General features: G+C 41.6%; 1 protein-coding gene across 1 annotated transcript; it reads left to right on the forward strand.

Moving 5' to 3' along the window:
* Positions 1-14,501: 14,501 nt before the first annotated feature.
* GSPT2 (G1 to S phase transition 2) lies at positions 14,502-17,376 on the forward strand. Its single transcript, XM_054472852.2, has one exon. The coding sequence runs from the start codon at positions 14,775-14,777 to the stop codon at positions 16,659-16,661; it is 1,887 nt and encodes a 628-aa protein (XP_054328827.1). The 5' UTR covers positions 14,502-14,774; the 3' UTR covers positions 16,662-17,376.
* Positions 17,377-18,030: the final 654 nt, after the last annotated feature.

The following is an 18,030-nucleotide window of genomic DNA, read 5'->3' on the forward strand; positions in this document are numbered from 1 at the left end:
CTAATTCTTTTGTATTTTTTGCAGAGACAGGCTTTCGCTATGTTGCCCAGGCTGGTCTCAAACTCCTGGCCTTAAGTGATCCTCCTGCCTCAGCCTCCCAAAGTGCTAGGATTACAGGCATGAGCCACCACACCTGGCCCACAAGTGTCTTCTGGTATATCTTCATTCACTCCTTAGGTGAGAATGTAAAGCTAGAGGCCGTTTGAGTAAGAATATCCTCTCCCATGGCTCTGGACAAGGCTCTGTAAAGTGTTCCCCACGAACACTTAGCCTTTATTATGGAGAAGGTGTTACTGGAAAGGGATCCCAATCCAGACCACAAGAGAGGGTTCTTGTATCTCATGCAAGAAACAATTAGGGGACAGTCTATATAGTAAAGTGAAAGCAAGTTTATTTAAAAAGTAAAGAAGTCTGGGCACAGTGGCTCACACCTGTAATCCCAGCACTTTGGGAGGCTGAGGTGGGTGGATCACCTGAGGTCAGGAGTTCAAGACCAGCCTGGCCAACATTGCGAAACCCCATCTCCATTAAAAATACAAAAAATTAGCCGGGCATGGTGGCAGACACCTGTCATCCCAGCTATTTGAGAGACTGAGACAGGAGAATCACTTGAACCCAGGAGGTGGACATTGCAGTGAGCTTAGAAGGCACCACTGCACTCCAGCCTGGGCGACAGAACGAGACTCTCTCTCAAAACAAACAAACAAACAAACCGTAAAGAAATAAAAGAATGGCTACTCCAAAGGCAGAGCAGCCCCAAGGGCTGCAGGTTGCCAATTTTTATGGCTATTTCTTGATTACATGGTAAACAAGGGGTAGATTATTCATGGCTCCCCCTTTTAGACCATATAGGGTAACTTCCTGACGTTGTAAACTGTTATGGCACTGGTGGGAGTGTAGCAGAGAGGACAACCGGAGGTCACTCTCATCACCATCTTGGTTTTGGTGGGTTTTAGCTGGCTTCTTTACTGCAACCTGTTTTATCAGCAAGGTCTTTAAGACCTGTATCTTGTGCCGACCTCTATCTCATCCTGTGACTAAGAATGCCTTAACTTACTGGGAATGCAGCCCAGTAGGTCTCAGCCTTTTTTTACCCAGCCCTTATTCAACCAAAATTGCTTTGTTTCAAATGCCTGGGATAAAGGCTCTGGGCATATTCCAGAATGACTATTCTTTCCTGTCAAAACCATAAAGGAATCATTCTGAAATCACTGTCAGAACCTGGTGGGATTCCTAGTGATAAGACCATGATAGTGTGGATCCCACATCTCCAAGAATGCAGCTCTCCAAAGTTAATTCACCCTCATACTAATCCACACTCAACCTCAAGCTATTTGTCAAAATTACAGTTTAAATTTTCTACCAGCTGTGGTTCAACCAGTTTCTGTTCCTGTTAAGTAGATCTTAGCTGTGATCTACTTAGCTGAGATCTACTTAGCTGTGACTCTCTGGATTCACCTGCTTTTCAAATTTCAGGATGGTGGTTTGTCCTGACAACTCAGTTGTCTGCTGGGACCTAGAAAAATTATTGACTTTTAATTTTGTCCAATTTTATTCTGTTTGAAGGATGAGTTTGACAAGTTCCAAGCACATTACATGTCAGAATAGCTCCCTGGTTCCTCAGCAGTACTTGAGTATTGTCTTTAGCTCCCAAATACTTATTCTCTCTTTCTGAAGCTCTGGTGATTCAAATGTTAGATCTTTTGTTTTAATCCCACAGTTCTGTTCATTTTTGTTTACTTGTTTTTCCCTGTTGTCAGATTGAGTATATCCTATTAATCTGTACTGATGTACAGATTAATGTACATGAGTACAGTATGCTGCATTACTGTACATGAGTACAGTACTTATATAAGATTAATAGGATATACTCAATCTAAAAACAAGGAAAAACAAGATATAATCAGGTTCACTGATTATATAAAATATAAAACAGGGAAACACAGATATAATCAGGTTCACTGATTATATCTTCCATCATCTCCATTCTACTGTAGAGCCTGTCCAGCAAGTTTTTAATTTTGTTTGTCATATTTTTTAGTTTTATAATTTCCATTTGGTCCTTTTCTATAATTTCTATAACTTGCCAGGGATTTTCTTGTTTTCATTTACTTCACAGTAATCCATACTTACTTCTTCAAGTAATTTTACATTGGCTACTTTAAAATCTTTGTGTGATACTCCCAAAATCTGACTCATTTTTGTTGGTGTCAGTTGATTGACTTTTCTCGTTTGAGTTGTGATTTCCCAGTTCTAGGTATGATGAATGATTTTTTTATTGTGTCCTGTATATTGCAAAGAGATCCTTAATCCTTTCATAGCTTCTACTTTTGCATGAAGTTGCTCTGTTAAGGTTTGGCCTGTTGGTTCTGGCATATTTTCATGGGCTGTAGTTCCAATGGCATTTAGTTTAATGAGCCTTTTCAATGCATTTCTGGGCTTCATTGTTTTACTAACCCCACTTGAGTTCCCGATGAATTACTGTGGGAGCTGCCTATAGGGGCAGAAGGTGCTTTCCTGGGCCATCCAGTGTCATTAAGTAGGAGGTGTGGGATTCAGGATCCATAGAATATAGAATATTTCCCTGGTCTCTTTTTCAGTCATCTAGTACTACTGGCCTTCCTAATCAATATCGACCAGTTTCCCCAGGAGAGGGAAGTATGTACCTGGGCCATCTGCTGCTGCTGGTTGGAGGGCCAGGAGCTACAGACCTGGCTCTCTTCTACTGGGGGAAGCGTTGGATATCTCTCTTCCACTGGGGGAAGCGTCGGGAGATTCTGCAACTGGTTCACCTTCTGTTGCAGAATAGATGTCTGGAAAATGCCAGGCCTAGTTGCTTTCTGCCATTGGGTGGAAGGGCCACAGATACCTGGCCTGGATCTTCTGCTGCCAAGTCTATTGATACAAACAGGAGGCAGAGAAATACTGGGTAGAAGATGGCGGTTCCCCAGCAAATGCCCCACCCTCAAGCCTGGAAACCGCAGCCTTAAATGAGAACAGTTATCCCTGTTTTCCCGCCCGAATGCTGCTTTTTCCAAAACCACCCTTGCTCGCCATGCCCCCCATCCTGTACCCATTAAAACCCCAAACTCCACTGGCAGAAGAGCAGAGCAGTGCAGCAGAGAAGAAGAGAAGAGAACAAACGGCCGAATGTCTAGAGGAGAAGAGGCAACTGAGCATCAGAGACTACAATAGATGTGGCTTGACTTCAGATGGCAGGACTTTGGGGAGGAGCCCGGCCAGAGATGACCAGGCTTCAGGGAAGATCACCTTCTCAGCTCCCCTTCAGCTGAGAGCCACTTCCACCGCTTAATAAAGTCTCCATGTTCACCTTCCTTGAAGTCCCTGTGACCTGATTCTTCCTGGACACTGTAGAAAAACCCGGGTACCAAGAGGGCAGGGTGTAACAGACTGTCACCCTGACTCCCCACTGAGCTGGTTAACATTTAGCCATCCACAGATGGCAACTGCTAAAAGAGCATTAATTGTAGCACACCCCTAGTCACTGCCATGGGGCCAGGGCTCAAAAGTGCTCACCCCAGCCTGGCACCCGCTTGCCTATGTGTTCTCTCCCCTACTACAAGTGGTTTGAGCTTGGAGGCAGAGCAAAATGAGCCACCCCACCCCCACACCCCATCACAAGGCCCAGAAGGGGGTCAGGAGGGAACTGTCCAGTCTCACTATGTCTAGATGGTTCTTTTCCCTTGGATGAAGACTAGGGAGACAATAGCCTTGGATTACTTTCTGCCACTGAAGGGAGGGCCCAGAGGAAATGAGGCCTGTTGGCACTACCTGTGCGTGTGGAACCACCCACCTGTAATCAGCCTGTGAAGGTCACTGGGTGAGTTGGCCCTCTGGGGATTAGCTGTAGCTGCAGGGAAATAAGACATGCTGTTTCCTTCATTTTGGGATGCAGAGTGGGTTATCCTGCCCACCAGGCCATGAATACCTGTTGCAACTGCTGCTGATTGGTTGATTAACTGAATATTTATTTTTTTGAAATAGAAAAACTTATCTGTGGGCCATTTTCACATCCAGTCACGACTGTGATGAAATAACTTGTTACAATCCTACTCACCACAGGGAAAAAGTAAAAAAGCTCGATGAAAGAAAAAAATGGTCCAGGTGTGGTGGCTCGTGCCTGTCATCCCAGCAGTTTGGGAGGCCAAGGCGGGAAGATCATTTCAGGTCAGGAGTTCGAGACCAGCCTGGCCAACAGGTGAAACCCTGTCTCTACTAAAAATACAAACAATTAGCCGGGCGTGGTGGCAGGAGCCTATAATCCCAGCTACTCTGGAGGCTGAGACAGGAGAATCACTTGAACCCAGGAGGTGGACGTTGCAGTGAGCTTAGATGGCACCACTGTGCTCCAGCCTGGGTGACAGAAAGTGGCTCTGTCTCTAAAAAAATAAAAAGAAAAGAAAAGAAAATGTTACTGGAAGGCATCAGAGAACTTATTTTGTGTCCAGGACATCAGAGTGGAAGAATCTGGAGGTTAGGGAAACCCGCTGCGGGGAATTCAACAATCTTGTGCTGCTTTTTCCCTCAGATAACTTGCTGAATCCCAAACTGCCTGTGTGAGAGGACATCATTCTATATGCAAAACATTAGCTAAGAGGTAGAGAAGACATCAGCTCTTCAGGTAACTCACGAGGCTGTGGAAACAAAACTTAGAGTTCAGACAACCAAACTTGTGAATATTTGAGAAGTCAAGATCTCAGGAAAAAGAAAAGCAGACAAAAGTGAGACCAATATGGGGTGGTTTTCTTCCTACGGGCATTTGTCCACACTTAAGCTACAGAAAACATGTGACTAAGAAGCTCAGCAGACAGCACTTAAAAGTCTCAACAGATTTCTCAGAAGTCCCCAGGCATCAGAGAACTTATTTTGTGTCCAGGACATCCCCTTTGACCTTCCCCATGATATGACACAGTATAAAAGCCGTCACCAGAAGCCAAGCAGATTCCAGCACCATGCCCCTTGAGCTTCCCAGCCTGCAGAGCTATGAGCTAAGTAAGCCTCTTTTCTTTATAAATTACCCAGTCTCAGATATTCTGCTATACAGAATGGACTAAGACATCAATCAAATGGATACACTGAAACATGGAGTAATGAAAATTTTAAACCTGAAACTAAGAACTCAATATTTGAGTTTAACTGAGTACTGGAAACAGAAGAATAGAAGGAGAGGGAAAGGCCAAACAGAAATCACACATATGTGTAAAGTTTGTTCCTGAGACATCATAGATACACCACCTGCATAGAAGGGGCAAGGACAAATAATGGTGAACATGGTAACTAATATCTATGGCAACTAATACCAATACCAGCACTGTGTGATGGACACTGTCTGGACTCCATTATCCAGAGACAGAATATAGGTGTCACATACGTTCAAATCATTACATGAAATATGCCTCACACTGTGCTGAGCAAACAATAGACCTCTTTCCCTTCCTCTGTTGATGTGTCCCATGGTGATTTTGGGAATCTTCAGAAGTGGTTATGACCTGTGGCACAGGGAAAAAGTAATATCCCATGAAGTCACCAATCAGAATGCTGAGTAAACCACGTGGCCCCTCCTATTTGAGCTCCTAGTCCCTCATACATAACATGGATATAATGCCAAATTCTTGCTTTGCAGAACTGTTGTGAGTACTGAACAATGTAGCAGATTAAAAGAAAAGGTTGCCTGAATACAGTATGTGGCTCAATTACTGTGAATTTATTCCCTTCAGTCCATATTCAATCCTTGTCCCTGACTGTGTTTTTGATTCTAGGAGTTCTACTCCTCTCTCACTGGCTTTGTTGATTGCTGACCCAATAGCCTTTCCCACCAATATCAGGTGGTAAAAACACTGATTTTGTTCAAGGAAGCAATGTGTCCAATCCTGGGGGGCCCCCTTAAGATTCTTCTGGTCATGGATATCACAATCCCCTTTGTCCAATAATGGTTTTCAACCTCCCTTGCAGCTAGTAGTGGATATGGGACCCAGTTCTGCCCAGTGAGGTATACAGGGAATGTCTGGGAGGCTTCTGTAGAAAAAGACTGTTTCTTAAAAAGGACAGATGTGAAAGAAGAGAATCGTGATACTTGGAATGTAACAGAGATGCCTGGAGCCATGCTATGACAAGCATGAAATCATAGAGTCAACTTGTTGAAAATGGTGAAGCAGTATGGAAGCCTTGATGTTTTGTGGGTCTCTGAGCAGCTGAATCAGGACACGTGTACTTTCAGCCTTCTTATCACATAAAGTAAAAGAATGAGGCCCTGTTGATCATTGGCTTTAAACTTTAGTTTAAACTCATTTGAAGGTAGTTTTAGAAATACTAATGCTCTGGCCCCATATCCAGAAACTCTGATTTAAGCAGTCTATATTGTGATGGCTTTGGACATTATAAAAAAACATTCTGTTTTAAACACTGTCAAGCAGACACATGACAAGCTATTATGTGATAAAGAACCTGCATATAGATCACACTCCACTTCAACAGTCATAAACTCTTGGTCAATCTTATTCATCTATACCCACTAACTTCCCCCACCCCCCCAGCTTAGCTTCAGGGAAATTCCAGACATCCTTTCAGTTAACCCATATATACTGCTGGATATATCTGTCAGAGGAAAAGACAACTTAAAAACACTACTTAAAAATATAATGTATGCCATTATCATGCCTAAACAATAATGAAGTGCCAAATATCTTCAATATTTATTCACAGATAATATTTCCCTTATTGTGTCATAAATGCTAATTTTTTCCTTTGAGTTTTTCAACTCCAGACCCCATTTAGTCTCACGCGTTGTAATTGGTTGTTATATCTGTTAATCTTTGGTAAAGTTCACTCTCTCCCTCTCTTTCTTTTGAGAAATGAGTGCTTTATTCTATAATGTCTCCCACATGCTGGGTTTTGCTGATTTCTTTTCATTGACATTGTTTAACACACTGCTGTTTCCTGTCTTTCCAGTAAATTCAGAGTTAGATCTAGAGTCTCCATCATATTTAGCTTGATATTTTAGCAAAACTACCTCAGAAGCAGAGTTGCATAAATCCATCAGGGGACGCATACTAAATGGTTTTCTGTCCTTTGCAATGGGAGCAGATATTGGTGGTTATTGCCTAGATCACTTGTGTCATTTGAGGCTTACTATGAAGATTATTTACTTCTGTCTATCCTTTGTTAGACAAAAATCTTCTCTGATAAGAAACTTCTCTCATCCCCTACTTGGTAATCAAGTATTATAGTTTATATGCCAAACACAGTTAATTGTTCCAATTTTTGCCTCTGTTTACCCAGTTTCAAAATAATGAATTTATTCCCTGGCATCTAATATTTTTTAGATATTTTTCTTTATTTTTAATTGCCTAATAAAAATTGTATTGTGTACAACATGTTGTTCTAATTATGTATTCATTGTGGAATGGCTAAACTGGATAATTAACATATGAATTACCTCACTACTTATCATTTTTTTGTGGTGAAAATACTTATAATCTATTGTCTCTTTTTTTTTTTTTTTTTTTTGAGATGAAGTCTTGCTCTGTCGCCCAGGCTGGAGTGCAGTGGTGCGATCTCAGCTCACTGCAACCTCTGCCTCCCGGATTCAAGTGTTTCTCCTACCTCGGCCTCCTGAGTAGCTGGGATTACAGGCGCATGCTGCCATGCCAGCTAATTTTTGTATTTTTAGTAGAGACGGGGTTTCACTATGTTAGCCAGGCTTGTCTTGAACTCCTGACCTCGTGATCCGCCCACCTCGGCCTCCCAAAGTGTTGGGATTACAGGCGTGAGCCACCACGCCCAGCCATAATCTATTCTCTTAGCAATTTTCAAGACCTAGAATTTTATGATGGAGGTAATGATATTTTCCTTTAGAGCTAACTATGCACTCAAAATGTAATTGTATTTGAATGCATGTCAGTTATTATTTTTATTGACACTAAAATTTTCCCCACATGATGCAAACATCCCATCTGAATCTGCCTACTAGAACACAGGGGCAGTCACAAAGCAGGTGCTTAGTAAATGTGTGTTCAAAGTATATCAAATGACTTAGTGAGGTATGTTGACATCATACTTGATTGTTTTATTATAACATTACTGTTCTGGTCTTTCCACCAGATGTTTAAAACTGATATTACCACTTTGCTGTGTTTGGCATTATTCAAGTATTACTGCATTTGGAGACAGAAAAACTAAGACTCACTCTCCTTTACTGGATCTTCCTACTTATTAGGGAACAAGTAACCTCCACTAGGCTCACAGATTTGATTATCTTTTAGCTTGTAAAATTCATTTCTTCACATTACCATTAATTATAATTCACGCTGTTTGCTCTATGCTAGTCTATGAAGTCATCTGCTATTGCTCTACTTCCCAGAGACTTGTACAGCTCAAATTAGCTTGTTCCCTAACATACTTCCTCTTTACTGTAGTACCAGAGCTCCTATGGTTGTAGTTTGTCAATAAATCACCAAGTTCCTCTTCTCTGCTTCTTAATCTCTATGTTTTTTATTTTCCATTATGGGTGTACCTTTTGAGGACTAATGAGTGTTTGGGCCTTGGCCACATCAAAGAATATTTTGTGACCAGCCTTCTTTTTCCTCAAACTTCAATTTACTGATTCCTAACATGGATCTAGGATCTTGCTCTCCTGTGTTATTGTATGCAAATTCTGGGATGTGTAAGACATATGTGCACATGTTTACTTGGTGACTTAGTCCATTAGTACTACTATAACAAAATACCTGAGACCACATAATTTATAAAGAGCAAAAATTTGTTTTTCACAGTTCTGGAAGCTGAAAGTCCAAGATCAAGGTGTGGGCATTGCAAGAATTGGGGACTGCCTCAGAATGGATAATATGGTTTGGCTCTGTGTCCCCACCCAAATCTCATCTTGAATTATAATAATCTCCATGTGTCGCGGGAGGGACCCAGTAGGAGGTAATTGAATCATGGGGTGGGAATCTTCCCATGCTGTTCTCGTGATGGTGAATAAATCTCACAAGATCTGATGGTTTTATAAAGGGCACTTTCCCTACACACGCTGTTTCTCTTGCCTGCCACCATGTAAGACGTGTCTTGCTTTCCTTTCACCTTCTGCCATAATTGTGAGGCCTCCCCAGCCGTGTAGAACTGTGAGTCAATTAAACTTCTTTCCTTTATAAATTACCCAGTTTTGGGCATGTCTTTATTAGCAGCATGAGAACAGAGTAATACAATGGAGATACATTTTCCCTTTTAACCTCAAACTTGAGCTGTATTTGGGTAAGGTATTCTCATGCTTGGATATTAGACATTTCAGCCCTAGCTAAGATTTCTGTCCCATACTTCCCTGTGGTAGTAGTAGGTACCGGTATTTGAAAATGATAAAGTTTCTTAAGTGACATATAATTCCCATCTCTGTGGTTCTTTGTAGCTTCCACACATCCTTGCATCTAGCACCCCAGGGCCATACCTATGAATGTGGGTTCACCTCTTAGATCAGAAAATTGAGGCAGATAGTGGTTAAGAAAATTAAACAAAAGACAAGATTATATATGGTAAGTCTTGCATTTGAACCCCAGCCATGTGACACTTGTACAAGTCAGTGTTTGTTTGATGTTAACAGAATGTACTCTGTTAATTAGCACAGGGACTAACATGAGGAGTTAGGGGTTTATAAATACTGTACTTCTAGGATTTGGAGAAACAGGTTGGTTTTTTTTTTTTTTTTTTTTTTTTTTTCCCGACCTCTCAGAATAATTACCACAATCATACAGCACAATTGACTCTCAAGTAGGGCTGCCGCCTCTCACAGTTGAAGAGTTGGGGAATCAGGAGGCTTCCACTGCAACTGCAGGTTCTTGGCATACAGTACCTTAGTTGATCTCCTGGAAACAGGAAACTCCACCAGAACTGTTGGCCCAAGGGAGATATTTTTCCCAGCTAGGTCTATACCTCCAAGTTATGCTTGCCTTACCTCACATTTCTCTACACTTAGATTGGCTTTAAGTGGAATCTGTCTAAGGTGCATCAGATTGGCAGAAGGTAAAACGCATTTGGAATCCCAGCAGCAAAACTCTAGGAAATGGAGGCTTAAGCTTTCTAGCCTTTTCAGTACAGAGAAGCTTATTTGTGAATGGGGCTGGAACACACGCCAAGAGAACCAATATAAGGCACAGTGTTCTTAACTCTATGTTCACTAGCTCCTCAATATTTTTCTGTTCTCCTCCTTTCAGCCTACCATACACCACTGTTACCTAAACCTGGATGAAGCTTAAGACTCTGCTTGTGCCCCAAGTTGCTCAATGATGCTAGATGTAAGATGGGGAAAGAGAGGGATCTCAAAACCTAAAGATGTTATGTTCTCCAGTCTAGTGCTGTTTTGGTTTACCTAAATTCTTTAAAAAATAATTTTATTACTCCCAAATCAGCCACCTCCCCCATACCATAAGGGCCTATTATAAATCTTTCCCTATTCATCATTTTTCTTATTTCAGTCTTCCTTCACAATTTCTAATCTCCTACTTCAGGAAAGAAACACAAATCCTCATGAAAGAACTGCAGTGAATTATCCTTTCTCTCTTAAATTTATTATATTTCCATTCTTTCCAGATAATCTAAGATTTTACCTTCTTCCTCTATTTGTGATTTAACCCTGCCAAATCTCCCTATTCCTTTCTTTATATATATATATAATAGATGATACAAGCCAGTGTGGTCTTAGAATCACATTGTCTGTGTTTGAACTCCAAGTCCGCTATTTACTAGCTATGTGACGTTGAGTAATCCCTGGCCTCTCTGAATGTTATTTTCTTATCTGTAAAACAGAGTGATAAGATTACCTTCTTCAAAGGATGATAGGGAAAATTAAATGAGAGAACCCATATAAAATAATTGAAGTATGATCTACACTTAGGAAGCACTCAATAAAAGTGACTATCAGATACAATTCAACTATGAAATACAGGCAGAGAATAGAGAGAGTATTTACGCAAAGAAAAAATCTGTTTATTTTAAATCATATTGATGGTGGTGGTACTGAGACTACTATATGTGTAGGTGGGATAAATCAAATGAGTAATTATTTTATTTTCTAATTCTATCTATCGTTCCATGTTATCATTGAGAACCAGTATTCCTGGTTTGGCAAACATTTGTATAATTGGCCTGGTATATCTTGTCAAACCATATAATAAATAAACCATCAAGGACTACTAGCATAGTCTCAGAAGTGTTCAGAACTCAACCAGAAGAGGCACTGTCAAATGATCATCAATAAGTATAGTAAGTAAAATTTATCAAAATGCCTCAAATATATGTAAATCTGATAATTCACAATTATACCTTTTAAAATCCTTATTTGTCATGTGTGTAGGATTCTAAGGAACCAACTCATTATTTTTTAAAACTCCTAAATAACACGAAAGAATCAAGCACTTTTCCTGCATTTCCTTTGCAATCTATATCTGAAAGTAACAAAACTGTTGAAGGTAAATTTTTTGGAACAGCACTCCAGTTAATAAAAAAAGAAAGAATGACAGAAGTGCAATATCACAATTTTGCAACCTCTAATGATATGTCTCTTCACAAGTATCAATAATTGTGGCTAACTGTAAAAAGAGTCACAACCCGACCTCATGTGCCTCTTGATGGAAATAATCAAAATTCCCTCGAAGTATTCTTGTCAAAAAATTGCACCAGAATCTGATCAAGCTCATAGATTTAATTATTGATAAACAGGAAATACAGAGAACAAAGGAATATTCTAAACTCTACCATAGAGATACAGTCAGCAAAGCTGAGAATGTGAAAAAACGAAAAAACAAACAAACAAAACCCCTCTACCAGTCACATCACCCACTTTCCTCAATAAGTAAATGACATGAAAAAGGGGAAGATAGGTTGGGTATCCAGAGATAAAAAAGACTTAAAAGAAATATCAAAAAAGCAGGCCAAATTGAACTGTAGTGTCTGAGTATACACATTTGTGTAATAAAACTATACAGAAAATCGTATAGGTTATTACCATAAATGTCACAATAGCGGTTACATTGAGAGGTGGAGGAAGTCATTTGTGATTGAACAGGGCACAAGGAAGCCTTCTGGGCTGGCTGGCAAATTTCTCTTGACTTGGATGGTTGTTACAAGTGTGTTTCCTTTCTCATAAGTCAATAACCTATCATTTTTAATGTGACTTTCTGTGTTTGTGCTATATTTTACAATAAAAAAGATTTTTAAAGAAGGAAAAAGATTGAATTAAGCAATGGTTGGATATCACCTACACTCTTTTTAAAATTTTCCTCTTTGGTGAGGAAAATTCTCTCATTTACTGATGAACTCTTAGGCAGAAAGACTGGAGACAAGCATCCCATCACACAAACCAAAAGATTTTTGTCCAAGGCCAATCTCTCTGGATACAATCTGGTCAGTGCTTCTCTCTCTTGCGTTGAACTGCCTCCCCTCAAACCTCATGAATGATGGATTATGAGGACACTCACAGACTATTTCTGATTTCTCCTTTATGGTTCTAACAGTGAAGTATCCTCTGTTCTCTGAGATATCACTAAGTAGCAGTCATGCCAATATGCTCATGACCAATGCATTCGACCCAGGTGAAGGAAAAATCCCAGATGTCTCCTGCTTCCTTGCATGAATTACCTTATGTGAACACGGCTGCCAAAACCTTGACAAGTTCTCCCGGAAGTGTCCATTCTAGGTTCACACAATGTCCAAGAAGGCTCCAGCACTTGTGTGGAGGGTCTCTCTGCACATTCTACCTCTCAGTTCTTCCTGTTTATTGTGAATAGGTGTGCACATTCTCTTTATGTCACTGTAAATAATTAATCCATAACGGGAGGCAAACAGAATGAAGGTGTGGAAACAGCACAGAGCTAGTATAATAGTGGCAGCCCCAGAGTGAAAACATCAAGGGTCCAAGTCTGTCTTTTTTCCTACCCCTAAAGTCTGGAGAACACAATTCTCAAGTTATAATCAGGTACGTGGTTTTATAATATTTTGCTTTGTTGTTGGATTTATTTAATATCCAACTATGAGGCCGGGCATGGTGGCTTATGCCTGTAATCCCAGCACTTTGGGAGGCCGAGGCAGGTGGATCACCTGAGGTCAGGAGTTCAAGACCAGTCTGGCCAACATGGTGAAACCCTGTCTCTACTAAAAATATATATTAAAAAAAATTAGCTGAGCTTGGTGGCGGACGCCTGTAATCCCAGCTACTCAGGAAGCTGAGGCAGGAGAATTGCTTGAACCTGGGAGGCAGAAGTTGCAGTGAGCTGAGATCATGCCACTGCACTCCAGCCTGGGCAACAAAAGTGAAACTTTGTCTCAAAATAAAAAAATAAATCCAACTATGTGACACCATCTTGTACTAAGCAGATTGTTTGGACTGAATAGTCTTTCTAGGTATGTCACAAAACCTGAATTCATAAAAGCAAAAGGTGACAGATTTGAGTACATGAAGACTAAAAACAGATTCAGAGGAATAAGTTTGTGTTTTCTATGTCAGTTTGCACTAAATTAATTTACAAACAAGGTCGCTGAGGCTTTGGCTCAACTGTTAACACTTTCTGAGAGTGAGATTCTTTTCATTAGGGTCTTAAGGTCTTTGTTCATCTCAGAAGTCCTAATTGGTTTAATTAGGCTGACACCTACAGCCCTGTCTCATTACCATAAACTGTAGAGGGGTTCAACATGACACTGATTGCTTCTTAGAGCAAAGCCAGTGCAGTGAGTAGGATTCCAGGCCCCCCGGAATGAAGCAGGAAAACCCGAGGCTTGTGGACGCAGGATGTACTAGGGAGGTGCTGGGGAGTAGTGCAGATAAACCCGGAATACAGTTGGTTGGTAAAACAAGAGTGATCTGAGTCCTGTGCTTGTCTACGTGATCCACCATTGAATGGCAGGCCAGCCATTGTGCAGGCATCTGCATATGAAGTGACTAGAAGCTTCACTGGAACAAGGATCTCCTTGGAAATTCTCTCCCCTCAGACAGCCAGGGTGCTTAACATGAAAAGAAGTTGTAACCCTATCCTTAAACTATAGAAGCCATCAGGAGAAGTTACAGGCTTATGGGGGCCCACTGGAAAGGGAAAATCAAAAGCCCTCTGGATTTCAAATTAATGAGTGATCTTAAGTTGCATTTCCTGAGTTCGGCTACAGACTCATATACTTCATGAGTCCCTCCCTACCCATTCCTTGCCTCTCCCTTCAGTTGCTGGGTTTCTGAATTTCTGTATAGTTAACCCTTATCCTGCCTCCCATTTGTTCAATAGGAATGTTCACTTTTACTTGAATCTTTTAGTAGAATTGTATATCATGTGTTCCTGTCTAGGTTTAATCATCAGACTGTGGTCAAATTGCTCTGCCAGACTGTGAGAACAAAAAAGTGAATGGAAATTTTCGTTTTAAAAAATAGTACTTTTGGACTTAGCCCCTGGCTAAGAAGAAGTAAGGAAGCCAAGCGTACGGATGGCAGCGAGGGGTCAATCCACGCCCGGCGTTGGGTCGGGGGTGGAGGAGTCGGAAGTGGTTGGGGTTTGGGGGAGGAGATCCGCTCACACACAAGAGGAGAGTGTTGAGCCGCCATATCTGCTGCTGCCGCCGCAGTTGCGAATGCAGCATCGGCGCTTAGCTGCCTCCGCGGTGCTGCTAAGGTTCGTGTCGCTGCCCCTTGGCCCTTCGCTCTTGCTGCCCTAACCCTGCCGGCGGAGCCCGCTCTTTCTGGCCTGTTGAGCCCGCTCCCTCACTGCCACACAGCAAGTTCTGAGACCATGGATTCGGGCAGCAGCAGCAGCGACTCGGCGCCCGATTGCTGGGACCAGGTGGACATGGAAGCCCCGGGGTCGGCCCCGAGCGGGGATGGAGTCTCCTCTGCGGTGGCCGAGGCCCAGCGCGAGCCCCTCAGCTCGGCCTTCAGCCGTCAGCTCAACGTCAACGCCAAGCCCTTCGTGCCTAACGTACACGCCGCGGAGTTCGTGCCGTCCTTCCTGCGGGGCCCGAGTCAGCCGCCCACCCTCCCGGCCGGCTCCGGCAGCAACGATGAAACCTGCACCGGCGCGGGATACCCTCAAGGTAAAAGGATGGGACGGGGGGCACCTGTGGAACCTTCCCGAGAGGAACCGTTAGTGTCGCTTGAAGGTTCCAATTCAGCCGTTACCATGGAACTTTCAGAACCTGTTGTAGAAAATGGAGAGGTGGAAATGGCCCTAGAAGAATCATGGGAGCACAGTAAAGAAGTAAGTGAAGCCGAGCCTGGGGGTGGTTCCTCGGGAGATTCAGGGCCCCCAGAAGAAAGTGGCCAGGAAATGATGGAGGAAAAAGAGGAAATAAGAAAATCCAAATCTGTGATCGTACCCTCAGGTGCACCTAAGAAAGAACACGTAAATGTAGTATTCATTGGCCATGTAGACGCTGGCAAGTCAACCATCGGAGGACAGATAATGTTTTTGACTGGAATGGTTGACAAAAGAACACTGGAGAAATATGAAAGAGAAGCTAAGGAAAAAAACAGAGAAACCTGGTATTTGTCCTGGGCCTTAGATACAAATCAGGAGGAACGAGACAAGGGTAAAACAGTCGAAGTGGGTCGTGCCTATTTTGAAACAGAAAGGAAACATTTCACAATTTTAGATGCCCCTGGCCACAAGAGTTTTGTCCCAAATATGATTGGTGGTGCTTCTCAAGCTGATTTGGCTGTGCTGGTCATCTCTGCCAGGAAAGGAGAGTTTGAAACTGGATTTGAAAAAGGTGGACAGACAAGAGAACATGCGATGTTGGCAAAAACGGCAGGGGTGAAACATTTAATAGTGCTTATTAATAAGATGGATGATCCCACAGTAAATTGGAGCATCGAGAGATATGAAGAATGTAAAGAAAAACTGGTACCCTTTTTGAAAAAAGTAGGCTTCAGTCCAAAAAAGGACATTCACTTTATGCCCTGCTCAGGACTGACCGGAGCAAATATTAAAGAGCAGTCAGATTTCTGCCCTTGGTACACTGGATTACCATTTATTCCGTATTTGGATAACTTGCCAAACTTCAACAGATCAATTGATGGACCAATAAGACTGCCAATTGTGGATAAGTACAAAGATATGGGCACTGTGGTCCTGGGAAAGCTGGAATCTGGGTCCATTTTTAAAGGCCAGCAGCTCGTGATGATGCCAAACAAGCACAATGTAGAAGTTCTTGGAATACTTTCTGATGATACTGAAACTGATTTTGTAGCCCCAGGTGAAAACCTCAAAATCAGACTGAAGGGAATTGAAGAAGAAGAGATTCTTCCAGGATTCATACTTTGTGATCCTAGTAACCTCTGCCATTCTGGACGCACGTTTGATGTTCAGATAGTGATTATTGAGCACAAATCCATCATCTGCCCAGGTTATAATGCGGTGCTGCACATTCATACTTGTATTGAGGAAGTTGAGATAACAGCCTTAATCTCCTTGGTAGACAAAAAATCAGGAGAAAAAAGTAAGACACGACCCCGCTTCGTGAAACAAGATCAAGTATGCATTGCTCGTTTAAGGACAGCAGGAACCATCTGCCTCGAGACGTTCAAAGATTTTCCTCAGATGGGTCGTTTTACTTTAAGAGATGAGGGTAAGACCATTGCAATTGGAAAAGTTCTGAAACTGGTCCCGGAGAAGGACTAAGCAATTTTCTTGATGCCTCTGCAAGATACTGTGAGGAGAATTGACAGCAAAAGTTCACCACCTACGCTTATTTACTGCCCATTGATTGACTTTTCTTCATATTTTGCAAAGAGAAATTTCACAGCAAAAATTCATGTTTTGTCAGCTTTCTCATGTTGAGATCTGTTATGTCAGTGATGAATTTACCCTCAAGTTTCCTTCCTCTGTACCACTCTGCTTCCTTGGACAATATCAGTAATAGCTTTGTAAGTGATGTGGACGTAATTGCCTACAGTAATGAAAAATTAATGTACTTTAATTTTTCATTTTCTTTTAGGATATTTAGACCACCTTGTTCCACGCAAACCAGAGTGTGTCAGTGTTTGTGTGTATGTTAAAATGATAACTAACATGTGAATAAAATACTCCATTTGAAACTCTTCGGTTATTTGAAATGCTTTTGAATAATGTTTAAATGTCATTATGTAATGCTATTCAATTAGCTTTATTACTTTCTCAAATAGTTGAATATGTTCTATCACTTAACTTAAAAACTCTTCACCACTTACTGTTTTAAATGAGGAATTTACAAACAATGCATAAGTGTGTATTAAAGGAATAATTTTAATTTTGAGAAAAAAACGTATGTTAAGGCTCTTCCCAGTGGGCTTTGTTTTCTCTGTCCAAGTCCAGTCAATAAAGGAGCTCTTCTGCTTCCCCACTTGTGATTTGAAAATGAAAGGCTCAGGCCGTCTTTATTTGTATAGCAATAGTTCACGTAACATTATCCATAGGTTCTTGAAGACTACAACATTAAGCAAAACGATGTACAGCAGGTGTACATCGTACAACAATGCACAATGTATGACATTGTTCAATGTTGTTATGACATTGTTCAATGTTGTTTAGTTATGACATTGATAAGGGGAAAAATTCATTTTGTTAGATGTTATTTCACTTGAAGTCACAATTTCCAAGAACCAGTGGACCATGTTAAGTGAGGACTTACTGTATTCCATCAGGTCCCATCATGTTAAGCATGGCCAAATTATAAATACGCCTGGAGATTTGGACCATAGGTTTACAAGACTCTTTATTTTTTTTAAAGACAGGGGCTCACTCTGTCACCCAAGCTGGAGTGCAGTGGTGCAGTCATGGCTCACTGCAGCCTCAACCTCCCAGGCTCAAGCAGTCCTCCCATCTCAGCCTCCCAAAGTGGTGGGATTACAGGCGTGAGCCACTGTGCCCAGCCTTGGCTAGACTCTTATCTGTACTCCATCATCTTAACAAACACAGCTCTTGGTTTTGTTCACCATGAAACTTGTGATATGGGACACAACCCAATAAGGGGTATGGCTATTGAGAAGATAAATGCTTGCAATGGGGCCTT

The sequence above is a fragment of the Pongo pygmaeus genome, chromosome X (assembly GCF_028885625.2).
Source record: "Pongo pygmaeus isolate AG05252 chromosome X, NHGRI_mPonPyg2-v2.0_pri, whole genome shotgun sequence".
Lineage (NCBI taxonomy): Eukaryota > Metazoa > Chordata > Mammalia > Primates > Hominidae > Pongo > Pongo pygmaeus.

Coding starts and splice junctions, on each gene's coding strand:
- GSPT2 (XM_054472852.2), top strand. CDS start 14,775: ATGGATTCGGGCAGCAGCAGCAGCGACTCGGCGCCCGATTGCTGGGAC.